The 27,768-nt window shown below is 56.8% G+C and overlaps 1 protein-coding gene across 1 annotated transcript in view; it reads right to left on the bottom strand.

Moving 5' to 3' along the window:
• Positions 1-27,768, bottom strand: part of LOC140364925 (CD5 antigen-like) — an 82,923-nt gene that overhangs the window by 23,410 nt on the left and 31,745 nt on the right. The window contains exons 2-3 of the mRNA XM_072451304.1: positions 18,794-19,142; positions 18,000-18,281 (exon numbers count right to left, since the gene is read on the bottom strand). Coding sequence (XP_072307405.1) covers positions 18,000-18,281; positions 18,794-19,142 — 631 coding nt within the window. The remainder of the gene's footprint in view (positions 1-17,999; positions 18,282-18,793; positions 19,143-27,768) is intronic.

Raw genomic sequence — 27,768 nt, 5'->3', positions numbered from 1 at the left:
GGAGAGAGGGACGGCGAGAGAGGGAAGGCGAGAGAGGGAAGGTGAGAGAGGGACGACGAGTGAGGGACGGCGAGAGAGGGAAGGCGAGAGAGGGACGGGGAGAGAGGGACGGCGAGAGAGGAACGGCGAGAGAGGGAAGGCGAGAGAGGGACGGCGAGAGAGGGAAGGCGAGAGAAGTACGGGGAGAGAGGGACGGCGAGAGAGGGACGGCGAGAGAGGGAAGGCGAGAGAAGGACGGGGAGAGAGGGAAGGCGAGAGACTGACGGCGAGAGAGGGAAGGCGAGAGAGGGAAGGCGAGAGAGGGAAGGCGAGAGAGGGACGCGAGAGGGGGATGGCGAGAGAGGGAAGGCTAGAGAAGGAAGGTGAGAGAGGGAAGGTGAGAGAGGGAAGGCGAGAGAGGGAAGGCGAGAGAATGAAGGCGAGAGAAGGACGGCAAGAGAGGGAAGGCGAGAGGGGGAAGGCGAGAGAGGGACGCGAGAGGGGGAAGGCGAGAGAGGGACGCGAGAGAGGGACGGCGAGAGAGGGAAGGCGAGAGAAGGACGGCGAGAGAGGGAAGGCGAGAGCGGGAAGGCGAGAGAGAGAAGGAGAGAGAGGGAAGGCGAGAGAGGGACGGCGAGAGAGGGACGGCGAGAGAGGGACGGCGAGAGAGGGAAAGCGAGAGGGGGAAGGCGAGAGAGGGACGGCGAGAGAGGGACGGCGAGAGAGGGAAGGCGAGAGAGGGAAGGTGAGAGAGGGACGGCGAGAGAGGGAAGGCGAGAGAGGGAAGGTGAGAGAGGGACGACGAGTGAGGGACGGCGAGAGAGGGAAGGCGAGAGCAGGAAGGCGAGAGAGGGAAGGCGAGAGAGGAAAGGTGAGAGAAGGAAGGCGAGAGAGGGACGGCGAGAGAGGGAAGGCGAGAGAGGGAAGGTGAGAGAGGGAAGTCGAGAGAGAGACGGCGAGAGAGGGAAGTCGAGAGAGGGAAGGCGAGAGAGGGAAGGCGAGAGAGGGAAGGCGAGAGAGGGAAGGTGAGAGAAGGAAGGCGAGAGAGGGACGGCGAGAGAGGGAAGGCGAGAGAGGGAAGGTGAGAGAGGGAAGTCGAGAGAGAGACGGCGAGAGAGGGAAGTCGAGAGAGGGAAGGCGAGAGAGGGAAGGCGAGAGAGGGAAGGTGAGAGAGGGAAGTCGAGAGAGAGACGGCGAGAGAGGGAAGTCGAGAGAGGGAAGGCGAGAGAGGGAAGGCGAGAGAGGGACGGCGAGAGAGGGAAGGCGAGAGAGGGAAGGCGAGAGAAGGACGGCGAGAGAGGGACGGCGAGAGAAGGACGGCGAGAGAGGGAAGGCGAGAGAACGATGGCGAGAGAAGGACGGCGAGAGAGGGAAGGTGAGAGACGGAAGGTGAGAGAGGGACGGGGAGAGAGAGACGGCGAGAGAGGGAAGGCGAGAGAAGGACGGCGAGAGAAGGACGGCGAGAGAGGGAAGGCGAGAGAGGGAAGGCGAGAGCGGGAAGGCGAGAGAAGGAAGGAGAGAGAGGGAAGGCGAGAGAGGGACGGCGAGAGAGGGACGGCGAGAGAGGGAAGGCGAGAGAAGGACGGCGAGAGAGGGAAGGCGAGAGAGGGAAGGCGAGAGCGGGAAGGCGAGAGAGGGAAGGAGAGAGAGGGAAGGCGAGAGAGGGACGGCGAGAGAGGGACGGGGAGAGAGGGAAGGCGAGAGAAGGACGGCGAGAGAGGGAAGGTGAGAGAGGGAAGGCGAGAGAGGGACGGCGAGAGAGGGAAGGCGAGAGAGGGAAGGCGAGAGAAGGACGGCGAGAGAGGGAAGGCGAGAGGGGGAAGGCGAGAGAGGGACGGCGAGAGAGGGACGGCGAGAGAGGGAAGGCGAGAGAGGGACGGGGAGAGAGGGACGGCGAGAGAGGGAAGGCGAGAGAGGGAAGGTGAGAGAGGGACGACGAGTGAGGGACGGCGAGAGAGGGACGACGAGTGAGGGACGGCGAGAGAGGGAAGGCGAGAGAGGGACGGCGAGAGAGTGAAGGCGAGAGAGGGACGGCGAGAGAGGGAAGTCGAGAGAGGGAAGGCGAGAGAGGGAAGGCGAGAGAGGGAAGGTGAGAGAGGGAAGTCGAGAGAGAGACGGCGAGAGAGGGAAGGCGAGAGAGGGAAGGCGAGAGAGGGAAGGCGAGAGAGGGACGGCGAGAGAGGGAAGGCGAGAGAGGGAAGGCGAGAGAAGGACGGCGAGAGAGGGACGGCGAGAGAAGGACGGCGAGAGAGGGAAGGCGAGAGAAGGATGGCGAGAGAAGGACGGCGAGAGAGGGAAGGTGAGAGACGGAAGGTGAGAGAGGGACGGGGAGAGAGAGACGGCGAGAGAGGGAAGGCGAGAGAAGGACGCCGAGAGAAGGACGGCGAGAGAGGGAAGGCGAGAGAGGGAAGGCGAGAGCGGGAAGGCGAGAGAGGGAAGGCGAGAGAAGGACGGCGAGAGAGGGAAGGCGAGAGAGGGAAGGCGAGAGCGGGAAGGCGAGAGAGGGAAGGAGAGAGAGGGAAGGCGAGAGAGGGACGGCGAGAGAGGGACGGCGAGAGAGGGACGGGGAGAGAGGGAAGGCGAGAGAAGGACGGCGAGAGAGGGAAGGTGAGAGAGGGAAGGCGAGAGAGGGACGGCGAGAGCGGGAAGGCGAGAGAGGGAAGGCGAGAGAAGGACGGCGAGAGAGGGAAGGCGAGAGAGGGAAGGCGAGAGCGGGAAGGCGAGAGAGGGAAGGAGAGAGAGGGAAGGCGAGAGAGGGACGGCGAGAGAGGGACGGGGAGAGAGGGAAGGCGAGAGAAGGACGGCGAGAGAGGGAAGGTGAGAGAGGGAAGGCGAGAGAGGGACGGCGAGAGAGGGAAGGCGAGAGAGGGAAGGCGAGAGAAGGACGGCGAGAGAGGGAAGGCGAGAGGGGGAAGGCGAGAGAGGGACGGCGAGAGAGGGACGGCGAGAGAGGGAAGGCGAGAGAGGGACGGGGAGAGAGGGACGGCGAGAGAGGGAAGGCGAGAGAGGGAAGGTGAGAGAGGGACGACGAGTGAGGGACGGCGAGAGAGGGAAGGCGAGAGAGGGACGGGGAGAGAGGGACGGCGAGAGAGGGACGGCGAGAGAGGGAAGGCGAGAGAGGGACGGCGAGAGAGGGAAGGCGAGAGAAGTACGGGGAGAGAGGGACGGCGAGAGAGGGACGGCGAGAGAGGGAAGGCGAGAGAAGGACGGGGAGAGAGGGAAGGCGAGAGACTGACGGCGAGAGAGGGAAGGCGAGAGAGGGAAGGCGAGAGAGGGAAGGCGAGAGAGGGACGCGAGAGGGGGATGGCGAGAGAGGGAAGGCTAGAGAAGGAAGGTGAGAGAGGGAAGGTGAGAGAGGGAAGGCGAGAGAGGGAAGGCGAGAGAATGAAGGCGAGAGAAGGACGGCAAGAGAGGGAAGGCGAGAGGGGGAAGGCGAGAGAGGGACGCGAGAGGGGGAAGGCGAGAGAGGGACGCGAGAGAGGGACGGCGAGAGAGGGAAGGCGAGAGAAGGACGGCGAGAGAGGGAAGGCGAGAGCGGGAAGGCGAGAGAGAGAAGGAGAGAGAGGGAAGGCGAGAGAGGGACGGCGAGAGAGGGACGGCGAGAGAGGAAAGGTGAGAGAAGGAAGGCGAGAGAGGGAAGGCGAGAGAGGGAAGGTGAGAGAAGGAAGGCGAGAGAGGGACGGCGAGAGAGGGAAGGCGAGAGAGGGAAGGTGAGAGAGGGAAGTCGAGAGAGAGACGGCGAGAGAGGGAAGTCGAGAGAGGGAAGGCGAGAGAGGGAAGGCGAGAGAGGGAAGGCGAGAGAGGGAAGGCGAGAGAGGGACGGCGAGAGAGGGAAGGCGAGAGAGGGAAGGCGAGAGAAGGACGGCGAGAGAGGGACGGCGAGAGAAGGACGGCGAGAGAGGGAAGGCGAGAGAAGGATGGCGAGAGAAGGACGGCGAGAGAGGGAAGGTGAGAGACGGAAGGTGAGAGAGGGACGGGGAGAGAGAGACGGCGAGAGAGGGAAGGCGAGAGAAGGACGGCGAGAGAAGGACGGCGAGAGAGGGAAGGCGAGAGAGGGAAGGCGAGAGCGGGAAGGCGAGAGAGGGAAGGAGAGAGAGGGAAGGCGAGAGAGGGACGGCGAGAGAGGGAAGGCGAGAGAGGGAAGGCGAGAGCGGGAAGGCGAGAGAGGGAAGGAGAGAGAGGGAAGGCGAGAGAGGGACGGGGAGAGAGGGACGGGGAGAGAGGGAAGGCGAGAGAAGGACGGCGAGAGAGGGAAGGTGAGAGAGGGAAGGCGAGAGAGGGAAGGCGAGAGAGGGACGGCGAGAGAGGGACGGCGAGAGAGGGACGGGGAGAGAGGGACGGGGAGAGAGGGAAGGCGAGAGAAGGACGGCGAGAGAGGGAAGGTGAGAGAGGGAAGGCGAGAGAGGGACGGCGAGAGCGGGAAGGCGAGAGAGGGAAGGCGAGAGAAGGACGGCGAGAGAGGGAAGGCGAGAGAGGGAAGGCGAGAGCGGGAAGGCGAGAGAGGGAAGGAGAGAGAGGGAAGGCGAGAGAGGGACGGCGAGAGAGGGACGGGGAGAGAGGGAAGGCGAGAGAAGGACGGCGAGAGAGGGAAGGTGAGAGAGGGAAGGCGAGAGAGGGACGGCGAGAGAGGGAAGGCGAGAGAGGGAAGGCGAGAGAAGGACGGCGAGAGAGGGAAGGCGAGAGGGGGAAGGCGAGAGAGGGACGGCGAGAGAGGGACGGCGAGAGAGGGAAGGCGAGAGAGGGACGGGGAGAGAGGGACGGCGAGAGAGGGAAGGCGAGAGAGGGAAGGTGAGAGAGGGACGACGAGTGAGGGACGGCGAGAGAGGGAAGGCGAGAGAGGGACGGGGAGAGAGGGACGGCGAGAGAGGGACGGCGAGAGAGGGAAGGCGAGAGAGGGACGGCGAGAGAGGGAAGGCGAGAGAAGTACGGGGAGAGAGGGACGGCGAGAGAGGGACGGCGAGAGAGGGAAGGCGAGAGAAGGACGGGGAGAGAGGGAAGGCGAGAGACTGACGGCGAGAGAGGGAAGGCGAGAGAGGGAAGGCGAGAGAGGGACGCGAGAGGGGGATGGCGAGAGAGGGAAGGCTAGAGAAGGAAGGTGAGAGAGGGAAGGTGAGAGAGGGAAGGCGAGAGAGGGAAGGCGAGAGAATGAAGGCGAGAGAAGGACGGCAAGAGAGGGAAGGCGAGAGGGGGAAGGCGAGAGAGGGACGCGAGAGGGGGAAGGCGAGAGAGGGACGCGAGAGAGGGACGGCGAGAGAGGGAAGGCGAGAGAAGGACGGCGAGAGAGGGAAGGCGAGAGCGGGAAGGCGAGAGAGAGAAGGAGAGAGAGGGAAGGCGAGAGAGGGACGGCGAGAGAGGGACGGCGAGAGAGGGACGGCGAGAGAGGGAAAGCGAGAGGGGGAAGGCGAGAGAGGGACGGCGAGAGAGGGACGGCGAGAGAGGGAAGGCGAGAGAGGGAAGGTGAGAGAGGGACGGCGAGAGAGGGAAGGCGAGAGAGGGAAGGTGAGAGAGGGACGACGAGTGAGGGACGGCGAGAGAGGGAAGGCGAGAGCAGGAAGGCGAGAGAGGGAAGGCGAGAGAGGAAAGGTGAGAGAAGGAAGGCGAGAGAGGGAAGGCGAGAGAGGGAAGGTGAGAGAAGGAAGGCGAGAGAGGGACGGCGAGAGAGGGAAGTCGAGAGAGGGAAGGCGAGAGAGGGAAGGCGAGAGAGGGAAGGTGAGAGAGGGAAGTCGAGAGAGAGACGGCGAGAGAGGGAAGTCGAGAGAGGGAAGGCGAGAGAGGGAAGGCGAGAGAGGGAAGGCGAGAGAGGGAAGGTGAGAGAAGGAAGGCGAGAGAGGGACGGCGAGAGAGGGAAGGCGAGAGAGGGAAGGTGAGAGAGGGAAGTCCAGAGAGAGACGGCGAGAGAGGGAAGTCGAGAGAGGGAAGGCGAGAGAGGGAAGGCGAGAGAGGGAAGGTGAGAGAGGGAAGTCGAGAGAGAGACGGCGAGAGAGGGAAGTCGAGAGAGGGAAGGCGAGAGAGGGAAGGCGAGAGAGGGACGGCGAGAGAGGGAAGGCGAGAGAGGGAAGGCGAGAGAAGGACGGCGAGAGAGGGACGGCGAGAGAAGGACGGCGAGAGAGGGAAGGCGAGAGAACGATGGCGAGAGAAGGAGGGCGAGAGAGGGAAGGTGAGAGACAGAAGGTGAGAGAGGGACGGGGAGAGAGAGACGGCGAGAGAGGGAAGGCGAGAGAAGGACGGCGAGAGAAGGACGGCGAGAGAGGGAAGGCGAGAGAGGGAAGGCGAGAGCGGGAAGGCGAGAGAAGGAAGGAGAGAGAGGGAAGGCGAGAGAGGGACGGCGAGAGAGGGACGGGGAGAGAGGGAAGGCGAGAGAAGGACGGCGAGAGAGGGAAGGTGAGAGAGGGAAGGCGAGAGAGGGACGGCGAGAGCGGGAAGGCGAGAGAGGGAAGGCGAGAGAAGGACGGCGAGAGAGGGAAGGCGAGAGAGGGAAGGCGAGAGCGGGAAGGCGAGAGAGGGAAGGAGAGAGAGGGAAGGCGAGAGAGGGACGGCGAGAGAGGGACGGGGAGAGAGGGAAGGCGAGAGAAGGACGGCGAGAGAGGGAAGGTGAGAGAGGGAAGGCGAGAGAAGGACGGCGAGAGAGGGAAGGCGAGAGGGGGAAGGCGAGAGAGGGACGGCGAGAGAGGGACGGCGAGAGAGGGAAGGCGAGAGAGGGACGGGGAGAGAGGGACGGCGAGAGAGGGAAGGCGAGAGAGGGAAGGTGAGAGAGGGACGACGAGTGAGGGACGGCGAGAGAGGGACGACGAGTGAGGGACGGCGAGAGAGGGAAGGCGAGAGAGGGACGGCGAGAGAGGGAAGGCGAGAGAGGGACGGCGAGAGAGGGAAGTCGAGAGAGGGAAGGCGAGAGAGGGAAGGCGAGAGAGGGAAGGTGAGAGAGGGAAGTCGAGAGAGAGACGGCGAGAGAGAGACGGCGAGAGAGGGAAGGCGAGAGAAGGACGGCGAGAGAAGGACGGCGAGAGAGGGAAGGCGAGAGAGGGAAGGCGAGAGCGGGAAGGCGAGAGAGGGAAGGAGAGAGAGGGAAGGCGAGAGAGGGACGGCGAGAGAGGGAAGGCGAGAGAAGGACGGCGAGAGAGGGAAGGCGAGAGAGGGAAGGCGAGAGCGGGAAGGCGAGAGAGGGAAGGAGAGAGAGGGAAGGCGAGAGAGGGACGGGGAGAGAGGGACGGGGAGAGAGGGAAGGCGAGAGAAGGACGGCGAGAGAGGGAAGGTGAGAGAGGGAAGGCAAGAGAGGGACGGCGAGAGCGGGAAGGCGAGAGAGGGAAGGCGAGAGAAGGACGGCGAGAGAGGGAAGGCGAGAGAGGGAAGGCGAGAGCGGGAAGGCGAGAGAGGGAAGGAGAGAGAGGGAAGGCGAGAGAGGGACGGCGAGAGCGGGACGGGGAGAGAGGGAAGGCGAGAGAAGGACGGCGAGAGAGGGAAGGTGAGAGAGGGAAGGCGAGAGAGGGACGGCGAGAGAGGGAAGGCGAGAGAGGCAAGGCGAGAGAAGGACGGCGAGAGAGGGAAGGCGAGAGGGGGAAGGCGAGAGTGGGACGGCGAGAGAGGGACGGCGAGAGAGGGAAGGCGAGAGAGGGACGGGGAGAGAGGGAAGGCGAGAGAGGGACGGGGAGAGAGAGACGGCGAGAGAGGGAAGGCGAGAGAGGGAAGGTGAGAGAGGGACGACGAGTGAGGGACGGCGAGAGAGGGACGACGAGTGAGGGACGGCGAGAGAGGGAAGGCGAGAGAGAGACGGCGAGAGAGGGAAGGCGAGAGAGGGAAGGTGAGAGAGGGACGACGAGTGAGGGACGGCGAGAGAGGGACGACGAGTGAGGGACGGCGAGAGAGGGAAGGCGAGAGAGGGACGGCGAGAGAGGGAAGGCGAGAGAGGGACGGCGAGAGAGGGAAGGCGAGAGAGGGACGGGGAGAGAGGGACGGCGAGAGAGGGACGGCGAGAGAGGGAAGGCGAGAGAGGGACGGCGAGAGAGGGAAGGCGAGAGAAGGACGGGGAGAGAGGGACGGCGAGAGAGGGACGGCGAGAGAGGGAAGGCGAGAGAAGGACGGGGAGAGAGGGACGGCGAGAGACTGACGGCGAGAGAGGGAAGGCGAGAGAAGGACGGCAAGAGAGGGAAGGCGAGAGGGGGAAGGCGAGAGAGGGACGCGAGAGGGGGAAGGCGAGAGAGGGACGCGAGAGAGGGACGGCGAGAGAGGGAAGGCGAGAGAAGGACGGCGAGAGAGGGAAGGCGAGAGCGGGAAGGCGAGAGAGGGAAGGAGAGAGAGGGAAGGCGAGAGAGGGACGGCGAGAGAGGGACGGCGAGAGAGGGACGGCGAGAGAGGGAAAGCGAGAGGGGGAAGGCGAGAGAGGGACGGCGAGAGAGGGACGGCGAGAGAGGGAAGGCGAGAGAGGGAAGGTTAGAGAGGGACGGCGAGAGAGGGAAGGCGAGAGAGGGAAGGTGAGAGAGGGACGACGAGTGAGGGACGGCGAGAGAGGGAAGGCGAGAGCGGGAAGGCGAGAGAGGGAAGGCGAGAGAGGGAAGGTGAGAGAAGGAAGGCGAGAGCGGGAAGGCGAGAGCGGGAAGGCAAGAGAGGGAAGGCGAGAGAGGGAAGGTGAGAGAAGGAAGGCGAGAGAGGGACGGCGAGAGAGGGAAGGCGAGAGAGGGAAGGTGAGAGAGGGAAGTCGAGAGAGAGACGGCGAGAGAGGGAAGTCGAGAGAGGGAAGGCGAGAGAGGGAAGGCGAGAGAGGGAAGGTGAGAGAGGGAAGTCGAGAGAGAGACGGCGAGAGAGGGAAGGCGAGAGAGGGAAGGCGAGAGCGGGAAGGCAAGAGAGGGAAGGCGAGAGAGGGAAGGTGAAAGAAGGAAGGCGAGAGAGGGACGGCGAGAGAGGGAAGGCGAGAGAGGGAAGGTGAGAGAGGGAAGTCGAGAGAGAGACGGCGAGAGAGGGAAGTCGAGAGAGGGAAGGCAAGAGAGGGAAGGCGAGAGAGGGAAGGTGAGAGAGGGAAGTCGAGAGAGAGACGGCGAGAGAGGGAAGGCGAGAGAGGGAAGGCGAGAGAGGGAAGGCGAGAGAGGGACGGCGAGAGAGGGAAGGCGAGAGAGGGAAGGCGAGAGAAGGACGGCGAGAGAGGGACGGCGAGAGAAGGACGGCGAGAGAGGGAAGGCGAGAGAAGGATGGCGAGAGACGGACGGCGAGAGAGGGAAGGCGAGAGAGGGAAGGCGAGAGCGGGAAGGCGAGAGAGGGAAGGCAAGAGAGGGAAGGCGAGAGAGGGAAGGTGAGAGAAGGAAGGCGAGAGAGGGACGGCGAGAGAGGGAAGGCGAGAGAGGGAAGGTGAGAGAGGGAAGTCGAGAGAGAGACGGCGAGAGAGGGAAGTCGAGAGAGGGAAGGCGAGAGAGGGAAGGCGAGAGAGGGAAGGTGAGAGAGGGAAGTCGAGAGAGAGACGGCGAGAGAGGGAAGGCGAGAGAGGGAAGGCGAGAGCGGGAAGGCAAGAGAGGGAAGGCGCGAGAGGGAAGGTGAGAGAAGGAAGGCGAGAGAGGGACGGCGAGAGAGGGAAGGCGAGAGAGGGAAGGTGAGAGAGGGAAGTCGAGAGAGAGACGGCGAGAGAGGGAAGTCGAGAGAGGGAAGGCGAGAGAGGGAAGGCGAGAGAGGGAAGGTGAGAGAGGGAAGTCGAGAGAGAGACGGCGAGAGAGGGAAGGCGAGAGAGGGAAGGCGAGAGAGGGAAGGCGAGAGAGGGACGGCGAGAGAGGGAAGGCGAGAGAGGGAAGGCGAGAGAAGGACGGCGAGAGAGGGACGGCGAGAGAAGGACGGCGAGAGAGGGAAGGCGAGAGAAGGATGGCGAGAGAAGGACGGCGAGAGAGGGAAGGCGAGAGAGGGAAGGCGAGAGCGGGAAGGCGAGAGAGGGAAGGCGAGAGAAGGACGGCGAGAGAAGGACGGCGAGAGAAGGACGGCGAGAGAGGGAAGGCGAGAGAGGGAAGGCGAGAGAGGGAAGGAGAGAGAGGGAAGGCGAGAGCGGGAAGGCGAGAGAGGGAAGGCGAGAGAAGGACGGCGAGAGAGGGAAGGCGAGAGAGGGAAGGCGAGAGCGGGAAGGCGAGAGAGGGAAGGAGAGAGAGGGAAGGCGAGAGAGGGACGGCGAGAGAGGGACGGGGAGAGAGGGAAGGCGAGAGAAGGACGGCGAGAGAGGGAAGGTGAGAGAGGGAAGGCGAGAGAGGGACGGCGAGAGCGGGAAGGCGAGAGAGGGAAGGCGAGAGAAGGACGGCGAGAGAGGGAAGGCGAGAGAGGGAAGGCGAGAGCGGGAAGGCGAGAGAGGGAAGGAGAGAGAGGGAAGGCGAGAGAGGGACGGCGAGAGAGGGACGGGGAGAGAGGGAAGGCGAGAGAAGGACGGCGAGAGAGGGAAGGTGAGAGAGAGAAGGCGAGAGAGGGACGGCGAGAGAGGGAAGGCGAGAGAGGGAAGGCGAGAGAAGGACGGCGAGAGAGGGAAGGCGAGAGGGGGAAGGCGAGAGAGGGACGGCGAGAGAGGGACGGCGAGAGAGGGAAGGCGAGAGAGGGACGGGGAGAGAGGGAAGGCGAGAGAGGGAAGGTGAGAGAGGGACGACGAGTGAGGGACGGCGAGAGAGGGACGACGAGTGAGGGACGGCGAGAGAGGGAAGGCGAGAGAGGGACGGCGAGAGAGGGAAGGCGAGAGAGGGACGGCGAGAGAGGGAAGGCGAGAGAGGGACGGGGAGAGAGGGACGGCGAGAGAGGGACGGCGAGAGAGGGAAGGCGAGAGAGGGACGGCGAGAGAGGGAAGGCGAGAGAAGGACGGGGAGAGAGGGACGGCGAGAGAGGGACGGCGAGAGAGGGAAGGCGAGAGAAGGACGGGGAGAGAGGGACGGCGAGAGACTGACGGCGAGAGAGGGAAGGCGAGAGAGGGAAGGCGAGAGAGGGAAGGCGAGAGGGGGAAGGCGAGAGAGGGACGCGAGAGGGGGAAGGCGAGAGAGGGACGCGAGAGGGGGATGGCGAGAGAGGGAAGGCTAGAGAAGGAAGGTGAGAGAGGGAAGGCGAGAGAGGGAAGGCGAGAGAATGAAGGCGAGAGAAGGACGGCAAGAGAGGGAAGGCGAGAGGGGGAAGGCGAGAGAGGGATGCGAGAGGGGGAAGGCGAGAGAGGGACGCGAGAGAGGGACGGCGAGAGAGGGAAGGCGAGAGAAGGACGGCGAGAGAGGGAAGGCGAGAGCGGGAAGGCGAGAGAGGGAAGGAGAGAGAGGGAAGGCGAGAGAGGGACGGCGAGAGAGGGACGGCGAGAGAGGGACGGCGAGAGAGGGAAAGCGAGAGGGGGAAGGCGAGAGAGGGACGGCGAGAGAGGGACGGCGAGAGAGGGAAGGCGAGAGAGGGAAGGTGAGAGAGGGACGGCGAGAGAGGGAAGGCGAGAGAGGGAAGGTGAGAGAGGGACGACGAGTGAGGGACGGCGAGAGAGGGAAGGCGAGAGCAGGAAGGCGAGAGAGGGAAGGCGAGAGAGGGAAGGTGAGAGAAGGAAGGCGAGAGAGGGAAGGCGAGAGAGGGAAGGTGAGAGAAGGAAGGCGAGAGAGGGACGGCGAGAGAGGGAAGGCGAGAGAGGGAAGGTGAGAGAGGGAAGTCGAGAGAGAGACGGCGAGAGAGGGAAGTCGAGAGAGGGAAGGAGAGAGAGGGAAGGCGAGAGAGGGAAGGCGAGAGAGAGAAGGCGAGAGAAGGACGGCAAGAGAGGGAAGGCGAGAGGGGGAAGGCGAGAGAGGGACGCGAGAGGGGGAAGGCGAGAGAGGGACGCGAGAGAGGGACGACGAGAGAGGGAAGGCGAGAGAAGGACGGCGAGAGAGGGAAGGCGAGAGCGGGAAGGCGAGAGAGGGAAGGAGAGAGAGGGAAGGCGAGAGAGGGACGGCGAGAGAGGGACGGCGAGAGAGGGACGGCGAGAGAGGGAAAGCGAGAGGGGGAAGGCGAGAGAGGGACGGCGAGAGAGGGACGGCGAGAGAGGGAAGGCGAGAGCGGGAAGGCGAGAGAGGGAAGGAGAGAGAGGGAAGGCGAGAGAGGGACGGCGAGAGAGGGACGGCGAGAGAGGGACGGCGAGAGAGGGAAAGCGAGAGGGGGAAGGCGAGAGAGGGACGGCGAGAGAGGGACGGCGAGAGAGGGAAGGCGAGAGAGGGAAGGTGAGAGAGGGACGGCGAGAGAGGGAAGGCGAGAGAGGGAAGGTGAGAGAGGGACGACGAGTGAGGGACGGCGAGAGAGGGAAGGCGAGAGCAGGAAGGCGAGAGAGGGAAGGCGAGAGAGGGAAGGTGAGAGAAGGAAGGCGAGAGAGGGACGGCGAGAGAGGGAAGGCGAGAGAGGGAAGGTGAGAGAGGGAAGTCGAGAGAGAGACGGCGAGAGAGGGAAGTCGAGAGAGGGAAAGCGAGAGAGGGAAGGCGAGAGAGGGAAGGCGAGAGAGGGAAGGCGAGAGAAGGACGGCAAGAGAGGGAAGGCGAGAGGGGGAAGGCGAGAGAGGGACGCGAGAGGGGGAAGGCGAGAGAGGGACGCGAGAGAGGGACGGCGAGAGAGGGAAGGCGAGAGAAGGACGGCGAGAGAGGGAAGGCGAGAGCGGGAAGGCGAGAGAGGGAAGGAGAGAGAGGGAAGGCGAGAGAGGGACGGCGAGAGAGGGACGGCGAGAGAGGGACGGCGAGAGAGGGAAAGCGAGAGGGGGAAGGCGAGAGAGGGACGGCGAGAGAGGGACGGCTAGAGAGGGAAGGTGAGAGAGGGACGACGAGTGAGGGACGGCGAGAGAGGGAAGGCGAGAGAGGGAAGGCGAGAGAGGGAAGGCGAGAGAGGGAAGGCGAGAGAAGGAAGGCGAGAGAGGGAAGGCGAGAGCGGGAAGGCAAGAGAGGGAAGGCGAGAGAGGGAAGGTGAGAGAAGGAAGGCGAGAGAGGGACGGCGAGAGAGGGAAGGCGAGAGAGGGAAGGTGAGAGAGGGAAGTCGAGAGAGAGACGGCGAGAGAGGGAAGTCGAGAGAGGGAAGGCGAGAGAGGGAAGGCGAGAGAGGGAAGGTGAGAGAGGGAAGTCGAGAGAGAGACGGCGAGAGAGGGAAGGCGAGAGAGGGAAGGCGAGAGCGGGAAGGCAAGAGAGGGAAGGCGAGAGAGGGAAGGTGAGAGAAGGAAGGCGAGAGAGGGACGGCGAGAGAGGGAAGGCGAGAGAGGGACGGCGAGAGAGGGAAGGCGAGAGAGGGACGGGGAGAGAGGGACGGCGAGAGAGGGACGGCGAGAGAGGGAAGGCGAGAGAGGGACGGCGAGAGAGGGAAGGCGAGAGAAGGACGGGGAGAGAGGGACGGCGAGAGAGGGACGGCGAGAGAGGGAAGGCGAGAGAAGGACGGGGAGAGAGGGACGGCGAGAGACTGACGGCGAGAGAGGGAAGGCGAGAGAGGGAAGGCGAGAGAGGGAAGGCGAGAGGGGGAAGGCGAGAGAGGGACGCGAGAGGTGGAAGGCGAGAGAATGAAGGCGAGAGAAGGACGGCAAGAGAAGGAAGGTGAGAGAGGGAAGGCGAGAGAGGGAAGGCTAGAGAATGAAGGCGAGAGAAGGACGGCAACAGAGGGAAGGCGAGAGGGGGAAGGCGAGAGAGGGACGCGAGAGGGGGAAGGCGAGAGAGGGACGCGAGAGAGGGACGGCGAGAGAGGGAAGGCGAGAGAGGGAAGGCGAGAGAATGAAGGCGAGAGAAGGACGGCAAGAGAGGGAAGGCGAGAGGGGGAAGGCGAGAGAGGGACGCGAGAGGGGGAAGGCGAGAGAGGGACGCGAGAGAGGGACGGCGAGAGAGGGAAGGCGAGAGAAGGACGGCGAGAGAGGGAAGGCGAGAGCGGGAAGGCGAGAGAGGGAAGGAGAGAGAGGGAAGGCGAGAGAGGGACGGCGAGAGAGGGACGGCGAGAGAGGGACGGCGAGAGAGGGAAAGCGAGAGGGGGAAGGCGAGAGAGGGACGGCGAGAGAGGGACGGCGAGAGAGGGAAGGCGAGAGAGGGAAGGTGAGAGAGGGACGGCGAGAGAGGGAAGGCGAGAGAGGGAAGGTGAGAGAGGGACGACGAGTGAGGGACGGCGAGAGAGGGAAGGCGAGAGCAGGAAGGCGAGAGAGGGAAGGCGAGAGAGGGAAGGTGAGAGAAGGAAGGCGAGAGAGGGACGGCGAGAGAGGGAAGGCGAGAGAGGGAAGGTGAGAGAGGGACGGCGAGAGAGGGAAGGTGAGAGAGGGAAGGCGAGAGAGGGACGGCGAGAGCGGGAAGGCGAGAGAGGGAAGGCGAGAGAGGGAAGGCGAGAGAGGGAAGGCGAGAGCGGGAAGGCGAGAGAGGGAAGGAGAGAGAGGGAAGGCGAGAGAGGGACGGCGAGAGAGGGACGGGGAGAGAGGGAAGGCGAGAGAAGGACGGCGAGAGAGGGAAGGTGAGAGAGGGAAGGCGAGAGAGGGACGGCGAGAGAGGGAAGGCGAGAGAGGGAAGGCGAGAGAAGGACGGCGAGAGAGGGAAGGCGAGAGGGGGAAGGCGAGAGAGGGACGGCGAGAGAGGGACGGCGAGAGAGGGAAGGCGAGAGAGGGACGGGGAGAGAGGGAAGGCGAGAGAGGGACGGGGAGAGAGAGACGGCGAGAGAGGGAAGGCGAGAGAGGGAAGGTGAGAGAGGGACGACGAGTGAGGGACGGCGAGAGAGGGACGACGAGTGAGGGACGGCGAGAGAGAGACGGCGAGAGAGGGAAGGCGAGAGAGGGAAGGTGAGAGAGGGACAACGAGTGAGGGACGGCGAGAGAGGGACGACGAGTGAGGGACGGCGAGAGAGGGAAGGCGAGAGAGGGACGGCGAGAGAGGGAAGGCGAGAGAGGGACGGCGAGAGAGGGAAGGCGAGAGAGGGACGGGGAGAGAGGGACGGCGAGAGAGGGACGGCGAGAGAGGGAAGGCGAGAGAGGGACGGCGAGAGAGGGAAGGCGAGAGAAGGACGGGGAGAGAGGGACGGCGAGAGAGGGACGGCGAGAGAGGGAAGGCGAGAGAAGGACGGGGAGAGAGGGACGGCGAGAGACTGACGGCGAGAGAGGGAAGGCGAGAGAGGGAAGGCGAGAGAGGGAAGGCGAGAGGGGGAAGGCGAGAGAGGGACGCGAGAGGGGGAAGGCGAGAGAGGGACGCGAGAGGGGGATGGCGAGAGAGGGACGGCTAGAGAAGGACGGCAAGAGAGGGAAGGCGAGAGGGGGAAGGCGAGAGAGGGACGCGAGAGGGGGAAGGCGAGAGAGGGACGCGAGAGAGGGACGGCGAGAGAGGGAAGGCGAGAGAAGGACGGCGAGAGAGGGAAGGCGAGAGCGGGAAGGCGAGAGAAGGACGGCAAGAGAGGGAAGGCGAGAGAAGGACGGCGAGAGAGGGAAGGCGAGAGCGGGAAGGCGAGAGAGGGAAGGAGAGAGAGGGAAGGCGAGAGAGGGACGCGAGAGGGGGAAGGCGAGAGAGGGACGCGAGAGGGGGATGGCGAGAGAGGGAAGGCTAGAGAAGGACGGCAAGAGAGGGAAGGCGAGAGGGGGAAGGCGAGAGAGGGACGCGAGAGGGGGAAGGCGAGAGAGGGACGCGAGAGAGGGACGGCGAGAGAGGGAAGGCGAGAGAAGGACGGCGAGAGAGGGAAGGCGAGAGAGGGACGCGAGAGGGGGACGGCGAGAGAGGGAAGGCGAGAGAAGGACGGCGAGAGAGGGAAGGCGAGAGCGGGAAGGCGAGAGAGGGAAGGAGAGAGAGGGAAGGCGAGAGAGGGACGGCGAGTGAGGGACGGCGAGAGAGGGACGGCGAGAGAGGGAAAGCGAGAGGGGGAAGGCGAGAGAGGGACGGCGAGAGAGGGACGGCGAGAGAGGGAAGGCGAGAGAGGGAAGGTGAGAGAGGGACGGCGAGAGAGGGAAGGCGAGAGAGGGAAGGTGAGAGAGGGACGACGAGTGAGGGACGGCGAGAGAGGGAAGGCGAGAGCGGGAAGGCGAGAGCGGGAAGGCAATAGAGGGAAGGCGAGAGAGGGAAGGCGAGAGAGGGAAGGTGAGAGAGGGAAGGTGAGAGAAGGAAGGCGAGAGAGGGAAGGCGAGAGCGGGAAGGCAATAGAGGGAAGGCGAGAGAGGGAAGGCGAGAGAGGGAAGGAGAGAGAGGGAAGGCGAGAGAGGGAAGGCGAGAGAGGGAAGGTGAGAGAGGGAAGTCGAGAGAGAGACGGCGAGAGAGGCAAGGCGAGAGAGGGAAGGCGAGAGAGGGACGGCGAGAGAGGGAAGGCGAGAGAGGGAAGGCGAGAGAAGGACGGCGAGAGAGGGACGGCGAGAGAAGGACGGCGAGAGAGGGAAGGCGAGAGAAGGATGGCGAGAGAAGGACGGCGAGAGAGGGAAGGTGAGAGACGGAAGGTGAGAGAGGGACGGGGAGAGAGAGACGGCGAGAGAGGGAAGGCGAGAGCGGGAAGGCGAGAGAGGGAAGGAGAGAGAGGGAAGGCGAGAGAGGGACGGCGAGAGAGGGACGGGGAGAGAGGGAAGGCGAGAGAAGGACGGCGAGAGAGGGAAGGTGAGAGAGGGAAGGCGAGAGAGGGACGGCGAGAGCGGGAAGGCGAGAGAGGGACGGGGAGAGAGGGAAGGCGAGAGAGGGACGGGGAGAGAGAGACGGCGAGAGAGGGAAGGCGAGAGAGGGACGACGAGTGAGGGATGGCGAGAGAGGGAAGGCGAGAGAGGGACGACGAGAGAGGGAAGGCGAGAGAGGGACGGGGAGAGAGGGACGGCGAGAGAGGGACGGCGAGAGAGGGAAGGCGAGAGAGGGACGGGGAGAGAGGGACGGCGAGAGAGGGACGGCGAGAGAGGGAAGGCGAGAGAGGGACGGGGAGAGAGGGACGGCGAGAGAGGGACGGCGAGAGAGGGAAGGCGAGAGAAGGACGGGGAGAGAGGGACGGCGAGAGAGGGACGGCGAGAGAAGGACGGGGAGAGAGGGACGGCGAGAGACTGACGGCGAGAGAGGGACGGCGAGAGACTGACGGCGAGAGAGGGAAGGCGAGAGAGGGAAGGCGAGAGAGGGAAGGCGAGAGAGGGACGGCGAGAGAGGGAAGGCGAGAGAGGGACGGCGAGAGAGGGAAGGCGAGAGAAGGACGGGGAGAGAGGGACGGCGAGAGAGGGAAGGCGAGAGAGGGAAGGTGAGAGAGGGAAGGCTAGAGAGGGAAGGTGAGAGAGACAACCCGGTGGATGAACGACTCTCCGAAGTCAAACCTGTGGAGAATTTTGAATAAAAATAACCAGTTTACCTCATCAAAAGCTTTTTCTGCATCAAGTGAAATTATAATGGTTTTCTGTTGTGTTGTTGTGTTGAATAGGCCGAACGGTCTGCAGACATTATCTGTGGCGTGTCTACTTTTGATCTGAATGAATGATTATGGGAGTGACTGTTTCTGTTCTGGTGGCTGGTGCTTTGGTGATCAGTTTCATGTCAGTGTTCAGTAGTGGGAGAGGTCGGTAGCTAGGGGGATGAGATGGATCTTGTTTGGTTTTAAAACCAAAAAGACTATATTATATTGTATTGTTTAGCCGCGCCAATGACAAAATATTTTTACCAGGGTTTTAATATTTTAAATACCACATTCATTTGTTTTTATGTTTTTATCTATTTATTTTGACATACACTGATTTATATTCTTATAAACTACATTGTGTTTTTATTTTACTTTTTTAAATGTGTCTTAACATTCTAAAGCACTTTGAATTGCGCTTTGTATAAATTGTGCTCTATAAATACATTTGATTGATTGATTTACTTGAGCAGCTGAAGCCCCGCCCCTTTACCTGAGCAGCTGAAGCCCCGCCCCTTTACCTGAGCAGCTGAAGCCCCGCCCCTTTACCTGAGCAGCTGAAGCCCCGCCCCTTTACCTGAGCAGCTGAAGCCCTCTTTACCTGAGCAGCTGAAGCCCTCTTTACCTGAGCAGCTGAAGCCCTCTTTACCTGAGCAGCTGAAGCCCCGCCCCTTTACCTGAGCAGCTGAAGCCCCTCCTCTTTACCTGAGCAGCTGAAGCCCCGCCACTTTACCTGAGCAGCTGAAGCCCCGCCCCTTTACCTGAGCAGGTGAGGTTGACAGCGGCTCCAGAGGAGCAGGTCCTTGAGCTGTAGCGGGGACAGTCCATCAGAGCAGACTCATGGCCCTCACAGTAGAACGTCTGCAGTCCCAGAGGAGAGACCGCCCCCTGGAGGAGAGAAGGAGCCCCACAGCCCAGCTCCCTGCACAGCACCTCTGCACCCTGAAGGTCCAAGGCCTCTTCACAGAGCCAGGTCCAGGACTGATCCCAGATCTGCACTGATCCTGAGCACAGGCCGGACCCCGAGACCAGCCGCACCGAGTCTGTGGACACATGTGTGACATCACCGCTCTGAGCCAATAGGACACACACATGTGTGACATCACCGCTCTGAGTCAATAGGACACACACATGTGTGACATCACCGCTCTGAGCCAACAGGACACACACATGTGTGACATCACCGCTCTGAGCCAATAGGACACACACATGTGTGTGACATCACCGCTCTGAGCCAATAGGACACACACATGTGTGACATCACCGCTCTGAGCCAATAGGACACACACATGTGTGACATCACCGCTCTGAGCCAACAGGACACACACATGTGTGACATCACCGCTCTGAGCCAATAGGACACACACATGTGTGACATCACCGCTCTGAGCCAATGTCTGAGGAAATTAATATTGAAACATTTAATTTCCTTGTTATAAAACAACATCAAATAAAATACCCAAAACCACGTGTTTGGAGGGGATTATTGTGATTATTATAATTCTTTACGTCTTATCGCCGAACTCCTAAAAATGTATCAGACTTTCACTTTTACCTGAACACACCACCTCCAGAGCCTTAGAAGAGGAAGAGTCTGTGACACACTCTCTCACTGTAAACTTCTTCACACAGTAAGGGTGGATCTCCCACACACGACTCTGTGGAAAATCATCTCTTTCTCCTCCAGAAACAGCAGAGCCACAGTCCAGGTCTCGACACACAGCAGCTGTGGCCCCCAGGTCCCAGAAGCCATAGGCCTTCACCACTCGTCTCCACTCTCCTCTGTGTTTCACCTCCACAGTCCCAGCACAGCGACTGGCCCCTCCCACCAGCCTGAGCGGCTCTGAACAGACAAGAGACAGAGTGAGCCCCGCCCCTTTACCTGAGCAGATGAAGCCCCGCCCCTTTACTTGAGCCGATGAAGCTCCGCCCCTTTACCTGAGCAGCTGAAGCCCCACCCCTTTACCTGAGCAGGTGAAGCCCCGCCCCTTCCCCCTGACTCCTCCTCTCAGTGCCCTCTTGAGCCCTGTTCGCTCTCGTGTCGTCTCCAGCTCTCTACAGGAAGTGATCAAACCTCGGCCAATCACATGCAATCATCCATTCATTTTCTTTTGCTTTATCCGGGGCAGGGTCATGAAGTGTGATAAAATGTGAATATATGATTATATTTCTGTGATGTATTTTATTTGCATAATAGTGATATTTTATCTGCATCATTAGTCTCAGAGAAAAATGGGTGTGTGACAGCATTTGTGAAGGGGTCGTAAAGATGGGCCAAAGGATGTTTACCCTAGGGGGGGCCCAGAGAAGTTTGGGTAATGTTTACCCAAGGCTGTAAAACAAGTGCCTTGATGTGAAGCTGACCAATGAGAAATGTGACCCGCCTATTCCAGAATATCTAATAAAACCAACCAGCATGAGAAAAAACGGGGTGAGACGCAGGAGGGTCACGCCAGGCTGCGTACAACGGCCTGGCTGACGCGTTTTCTCCCAAGCTTGCCATACAAATGTCTGATATTTCTGTGTAGTTTCATATTCTAAGTTGAATTGTGTTCTCTATGTGTTAAGGAATAGCATTGGTGTATTGTCTGATTCCATGACATTTTCTGGTCCTATCGAGCCGGACGACCAGCTGCCCTTCGCGGAGATTGACGGGTGAATCGGTGAAGTCTGTGCACAGCTAAAGGAAGTCCACTTTCCCCGTGGCCGCCCATCGCACCTCATTCTCCGCGAGGAGAGCGCGTCGTTTCGAAGCAGCAGGAGAACACAGGCGACAAAGAAGGTCAGACAAAACTTTGTGTGTGAAAGAGTTAGCCATAAAACGTTTTATGCATAGGCTTTATGCAGGAGTTTAGTTACTCGCATAAAGAGGAGTTTAATATTTCTCACAGACAAAAAATACAGGAGTTTGATATTTCTCAGACAAAAAATACAGGAGTTTAATATTTACTCATTAAAAAAAATACAGGAGTTTAATATTTACTCATTAAAAAAAATACAGGAGTTTAATATTTACTCATTAAAAAAATACAGGAGTTTAATATTTACTCATTAAAGATATACAGGAGTTTAATATTTACTCATTAAAAAAAATACAGGAGTTTAATATTTACTCATTAAAAATATACAGGAGTTTAATATTTACTCATTAAAAATATACAGGAGTTTAATATTTACTCATTAAAAAAAAATACAGGAGTTTAATATTTACTCATTAAAGGATATTGTAGGCTTTTTTTGCCCAGTTTGATATTACTGAGGAAATATTGTAGGCTTATGGACGAGATAAGTTTCTCACATAGGCAGGGAGTTTGATATTGCTGGAAAAATATTGGTTGGCTTTGTGTAGATAAGTTTCTCACATAAAGGAGTTAAATTGCTCACCACGAGTTAAGTTTCTCACCGAAAGAAAGTCATGAAGCCTTATGCCGAGTTGTTACTGACATAAAGACGAGTGAATGTAAGCGCCTAGTATTTGAGAGCTCTGTAGAACAAATTTTAACAATTTTAACAACAATCAATTATAAAGATTTTATTAAACGTGATAAGAGATGAAGATTAATTCAGATTTTCATAGATGGCCAATTTTTTGGGGAATGTGATCACAAGACAGACAGGACACTTCCTGTCCCCGACATAGAATACAAGAGTTTTTACGGTATTGTGTTTTTTTTGTGTGCACAGAACAAAGCTACGTTTTGTTTTGTTTCGTTTTATTTTTGGACTTGACGAAAATTTTCTTTTTGGACTTAATGCATGACTAGATGAACGTACAGGACGAAAAGACAGAAGTGTTTTTAAATTTAGAATCAAATGCAGAAACAGGCCTGGAAGTGATAATATGGGTAAATGGGTGACTACTGATGTTTTTGGACATGAAAGTAGAACGGGCAGTAAGTAAAGTGATAGTAAAAGTTATATCAGTAACTTATTTATTTGTATTATCATGCGGAAACCTCGTATTGCAATGTAGACGTAAGTGAGGGAATAAGTTAAATAGTGACGTGCTGATGTCCTCCTTGGAAAGACATGAATGGGTCATTAACTAAGGCAATTGACGCAGAAGTGGGGGGACATGGTTTAGCATTTATTAACTAACAGGGTGACAACAGGACACCAAGTCATAAAAGATAGTCAGAGATAAGGGGCTATTGACTGGGAAATAATTTGGGGAGAGGACTCAGGATGGAGCAGATGTCTTATCACAGGGACACCAACGGCAACACCTCAGGGGGGGTTGACTGATGAGTAATAAGGAACTTTTCCTTATTACTCATCAGTCAACCCCCCCTGAGGTGTTGCCAGGTCTAAACCAGGACTAAGTTAACAGGGAAATAATTTGACATTCTAAAGTAAATACCTGAAGGATTGTGGAGATTCAATCAAGAATTGAATAGATTTAAATAAGACAATATCATCTAAATTTAGACGTTATAGAAGTTATGAAACCAGTGATAACGAGAACTAAACAGGAGGAGTGAAGAACAGTGGAATCCCAGGAGATGCAGCGTCTGATAGTTATATCAGCAGCAATGAGAAAGTAAAAGCAGGTTACAAGTGAAGGTAAAGAGTAAGTGAAAGGAGAGGAAAAAAAAGCAGGTTTAGAAATGGGTGTTTCCTCCGTTACGAGAGGAAGACAGAGAGAGACAGAGAGGAAGACAGAGAGGAAGACAGAGAGAGACAGAGAGGAAGACAGAGAGGAAGACAGAGAGAGACAGAGAGGAAGACAGAGAGGAAGACAGAGAGAGACAGAGAGGAAGACAGAGAGGAAGACAGAGAGAGACAGAGGGGAAGACAGTGAGGAAGATGTGATGAGAGACAAAGAAAAGACAAAGAAAGTAGGCAACAAGGGGAAAACAGGTTGACAAAAAGAGACGTGCCTTATAATCAAGGGGAAGGTTTAGGATCATTTAGATTTTTTAATACACATATAGACTTGCTAGAAAAAAACTAATACACAATGTTTGTAAAGCACCACATGAGCAGGTGTGAGAGATTGGGTTTGAAACTCACCTGAGGCACATATAGAAGATTAGCACATATTACATTAGATGTGTGACCTTATGCAGGCCACACCCACAGAGGAGATGTGAAACGTTATGTTAATTATGTGAAAATTCTAAGTTGTGAACTGACCCTTATGGCCAGCTCAACGGGGAATTATTGGGATAATTATTATTGTTTGATGTATTTGAATCACACACACACACACACACACACACCCACACACACCCACACACCCACACACCCACACACACACATACATACATACATACATACATACATACATACATACATAGGCACGCACACGTGGACACCAGACTTTTAGAGTTTGAGACATTTAGAGTTTGAAACATTTAGAGTTTGAAACATTTGGAGTTTGAGCTCAAATGGTGGTAAAACAGATTTACAAGTTACAGATTTGGGAAGTGTAAGATTACACACATAGACTGATTGACCCACACAGGGGGGAGCCCAGCGCCGTGGAAGGGGAGGCTCAGCCAGGGATGTGACCACTGAACTGTGAAAGGTCAAGAGGTGACATTGCGGAGTGTAAGACAGACGCAATTCCATCTCTTCCTTGATTACATCCTGGATTAGTGAACGTTGTAAACTATCTGGATTATTGAATTTTGTTTAAATGTAGAAGTTTGAGAAATGGGCAAGGCCATATCTCAAAATGGAGGGATATACGAGTAAACAAATATTCCGAATCAATAATTACCAAAAAAAAAATTGTACACAAGAAAACTGTACCGTGTCGTCCTAACCAGGGGAGGACGAGATCATGGGTGCAGCAGACAACACAGCACCAGATCCATAAGCAATCTACAAGACGCAGGACTTCGTTTGTATGAGTTTTGTCCAGAGTCTACGGTAGAGTACTATACTCTGCTACAATAAACGAGAGACAGAGGCTACGGTGCGCAGAGTACCATACTCTGCTAAAAGAATCAACGAGTAATCATCATCACAGCGATGACGATAATATGGGAGCTGAACACCTGTATTATGCGCCGGACATTCGGTAACATGTGAAAAAAGAGACAGTAGAGAGGCGAAGGTAATCTTGCCCAATCGGGACAATCAGGACAATCGATCAACATACATAGACATGGAATATAGAGGGAAGAAAATAAGTGATCAACATGAAAGGTTATGAAATGTGTAATGTGAAATGTATAATGTACAATTGACATGACAGTTGCTGAAGAAACACAATTTGCATTACCAGAATGTGCCCAGTGTTCTGCAACAGGAGGACAGAGTTTTGAGCTGTGTGTGAAACATGAAATGTGAGTCCTGTTTATGACAAAGGACTTCAAGCAGATGGAGTCAAGTCAACGGCAATTAAGAGTTTGATCCGAGCACAAAAAGGTTCATTTAAGTGTTTAAGACGCTGCATGTCCCACATAAAGGATGAAACGTGGTATTACTGGCCCCGGACAGAACAACATGTCATTCTTTTAGTTTTGCTGTTATTTAGACAAATGTGCAGAAAGTCAAACTGTTCCTCTTCAGATCATTTTAGGAACACATGGGATTTGATGAGCTCCAAATCTCCTGTGGAATCTGACTTCAAACATGTCAAACGCACACATCGTCTCGACACACGCAAGAGAAAACAACTATTTTAATGTTCGGGAACAAACAAACACGTCATTTGACACATTTCATCAAGTCAAGTCCAAACGCTGTGATGAAAAGAAGTAGAAAAGCCAATAATGTGCAGGTCTAAAGTGAGGCTGCTTTAGACACTCATGTTTGAATTAAATGGAGACAAACAGAATATTTACCATTTACGATTGTAATCAATGTGAAATATGACTCCCACAATGTCCCTCTGACGAGTGTTTTTCATCTCAAAAGTCTAAACATGATTCCACTTTTGAGGTGAAAATATGTGTTTGTGGAAGTCAATGTGACATAATCAGGCTTTAAGAGCGACGAGTGTGACGATCTGTGTGTTTTTATGAACAAACACCAGGAATATATTTCATCCTCCTGACATTAGAAATAACATGTTTTTAAAATGTTTCCAGGAAGTTAAAGACAGCGACTTTCACAGCCACAAACCAAGAGAAAAGAAGTGTCACTTACCCGAAAAGAAGAAGCACAAAACCAGGAGCAGCGCCAGAGCCATGTCCAGGAACCTGGACTAAAGCAGGACTAAACCAGGACTAAAGCAGCACTAAAGCAGGACTAAAGCAGCACTAAAGCAGGACTAAAGCAGCACTAAAGCAGGACTAAAGCAGGACTAAAGCAGGACTAAACCAGGACTAAAGCAGGACTAAAGCAGGACTAAAGCAGCACTAAAGCAGGACTAAAGCAGGACTAAAGCAGCACTAAAGCAGGACTAAAGCAGCACTAAAGCAGCACTAAAGCAGGACTAAAGCAGCACTAAAGCAGGACTAAAGCAGGACTAAAGCAGGACTAAAGCAGGACTAAAGCAGGACTAAAGCAGGTCTAAAGCAGGACTAAAGCAGGACTAAAGCAGGACTAAAGCAGGACTAAAGCAGGACTAAACCAGGACTAAAGCAGCACTAAAGCAGGACTAAAGCAGGACTAAAGCAGGACTAAAGCAGGACTAAAGCAGGACTAAAGCAGGTCTAAAGCAGGACTAAAGCAGGACTAAAGCAGCACTAAAGCAGGACTAAAGCAGGACTAAACCAGGACTAAAGCAGCACTAAAGCAGGACTAAAGCAGGACTAAAGCAGGACTAAAGCAGGACTAAACCAGGACTAAGCCAGGACTAAACCATGACTAAAGCAGCACTAAAGCAGCACTAAACCGGTCTGAGTCTGGTCTGTGAGAGTTTCCTGTTTTTGACACATTTTTATCTCTTCATCGTTTGTGGTTTTTCTCGTTTAAACTCAGAGCTTGGCCAGAATCTGATGTTTTACATCGATACGACACGAGAGAGAAGCATTTATTTACTTACTTACTTATTTATTTACTTACTTGCAGAACGAGTCGGAACGAGGTAAACGCGTTAATTTTGTGGAACACGTCTCCAATAACTCTGTTCTGGTGAAACCTGCTTTAGCCTTCAGCTCAGACTCATCTCTCTCTCATGTTTTGGTGTTTCCTCAGCCCCAGAGGAGCCGGGCCTCCCTTCAGCCCTGTCTGACTGAGGTCCCCCTTCTGGACCGTGAGTTCCCCCCTCTGGACCGTGAGGTTCCCTCTGGACCGTGAGGTTCCCTCTGGACCGTGAGGTCCCCTCTGGACGATATTGACACGACTTCGTCCTGACACAAGGACCTCAAAGGACATTTGTCTTGAACTCTGGAGAGGACTTTCTAACCAGGATTCATCAAACTGTGAATGAACTTAAATGTGCTCCAGCTGAGTTTGTGATTTATTGACGTTCTACACACATTTTCAGTATTTACTTATTATTTACTCATTTATAACAATTTAATCCTGCCTCGATCCATTTTTCAGTTTTATAAGTCCCAAATATGCAATTTTGGCATTTTTCACACATAAAAAGCCTTGTTGATATGAATACACTGCATGATGAAAAATGTGTGATACAGAAAATCTCCAAATTGAAGATATTTTCCTTTTCTCCTGCAGCGTCTCGCCTTCATTAACTGTAATAAACTGGCTGTAGTTTAGACTGTGCTTTTGCACATTACGTGTTGTTTCCCTGAAGGAAACCACTGACCCGAGGGCCACGTGCGTTCTCCCGAGGGCCACGTGCGTTCTCCCGAGGGCCACGTGCGTTCTCCCGAGGGCCACGTGCGTTCTCCCGAGGGCCACGTGCGTTCTCCCGAGGGCCACGTGCGTTCTCCCGAGGGCCACGTGCGTTCTCCCGAGGGCCACGTGCGTTCTCCCGAGGGCCACGTGCGTTCTCCCGAGGGCCACGTGCGTTCTCCCGAGGGCCACGTGCGTTCTCCCGAGGGCCACGTGCGTTCTCCCGAGGGCCACGTGCGTTCTCCCGAGGGCCACGTGCGTTCTCCCGCTCGCCTCTCGGCTTCGTCTCAAAACATCATCGCAAATTCAGGTCCCGACCCTCGAGAAACTCTCCGAGCAAAATTATGCTCATCAACGGAAACAAAGAGTTTCAAATTATACTTTTCTTTTCACAACAAAACAGGTCAATTTTCGGTTTGTACCGCACCAGGACTAAACCAGGACTAAACCAGGACTAAACCAGGACTAAACCACGACTAAACCAGGACTAAACCAGGACTAAACCACGACTAAACCAGGTCCAAACCAGGACTAAACCAGGTCCAAACCAGGTCTAAACCAGGTCTAAACCAGGTCTAAACCAGGACTAAACCAGGAATAAACCAGGTCTAAACCAGGTCTAAACCAGGTGTAAACCAGGTCTAAACCAGGACTAAACCAGGACTAAACCAGGACTAAACCAGGACTAAACCAGGACTAAACCAGGACTAAACCAGGTCCAAACCAGGACTAAACCACGACTAAACCAGGTCCAAACCAGGACTAAACCAGGTCCAAACCAGGTCTAAACCAGGTCTAAACCAGGTCTAAACCAGGACTAAACCAGGAATAAACCAGGTCTAAACCAGGTCTAAACCAGGTGTAAACCAGGTCTAAACCAGGACTAAACCAGGACTAAACCAGGACTAAACCAGGTCTAAACCAGGACTAAACCAGGAATAAACCAGATCTAAACCAGGACTAAACCAGGTCCAAACCAGGTCAAAACCAGGTCTAAACCAGGTCTAAACGAGGTCTAAACCAGGACTAAACCAGGACTAAACCAGGACTAAACCAGGTTTAAACCAGGTCTAAACCAGGACTAAACCACGACTAAACCAGGAATAAACCAGATCTAAACCAGGACTAAACCAGGTCCAAACCAGGTCTAAACGAGGTCTAAACCAGGACTAAACCAGGACTAAACCAGATCTAAACCAGGACTAAACCAGGTCTAAACCAGGCCTAAATCAGGACTAAACCAGGTCTAAACCAGGACTAAACCAGGACTAAACCAGGTCTAAACCAGGAATAAACCAGATCTAAACCAGGACTAAACCAGGTCCAAACCAGGTCCAAACCAGGACTAAACCAGGACTAAACCAGGACTAAACCAGGTCCAAACCAGGTCTAAACCAGGACTAAACCAGGACTAAACCAGGACTAAACCAGGAATAAACCAGCTCTAAACCAGGACTAAATCAGGTCCAAACCAGGTCTAAACCAGGTCCAAACCAGGTCCAAACCAGGTCTAAACCAGGTCTAAACCAGGACTAAACCAGGAATAAACCAGGACTAAATCAGGACTAAACCAGGTCTAAACCAGGACTAAACCAGGACTAAACCAGGTCCAAACCAGGTCTAAACCAGGTCTAAACCAGGAATAAACCAGGACTAAACCAGGTCTAAACGAGGTCTAAACCAGGACTAAACCAGGACTAAACCAGGACTAAACCAGGTTTAAACCAGGTCTAAACCAGGACTAAACCAGGACTAAACCAGGTCCAAACCAGGTCTAAACCAGGACTAAACCAGGTCCAAACCAGGTCTAAACCAGGTCAGAAACCAGGT

Source organism: Eucyclogobius newberryi, unplaced genomic scaffold (assembly GCF_026437365.1).
Source record: "Eucyclogobius newberryi isolate DKJ021-1_F unplaced genomic scaffold, fEucNew1.0.hap1 SCAF_18, whole genome shotgun sequence".
Lineage (NCBI taxonomy): Eukaryota > Metazoa > Chordata > Actinopteri > Gobiiformes > Gobiidae > Eucyclogobius > Eucyclogobius newberryi.
Note: the sequence above shows the minus strand (reverse complement) of the source record. Positions and strands in the feature narration are given on the sequence as shown.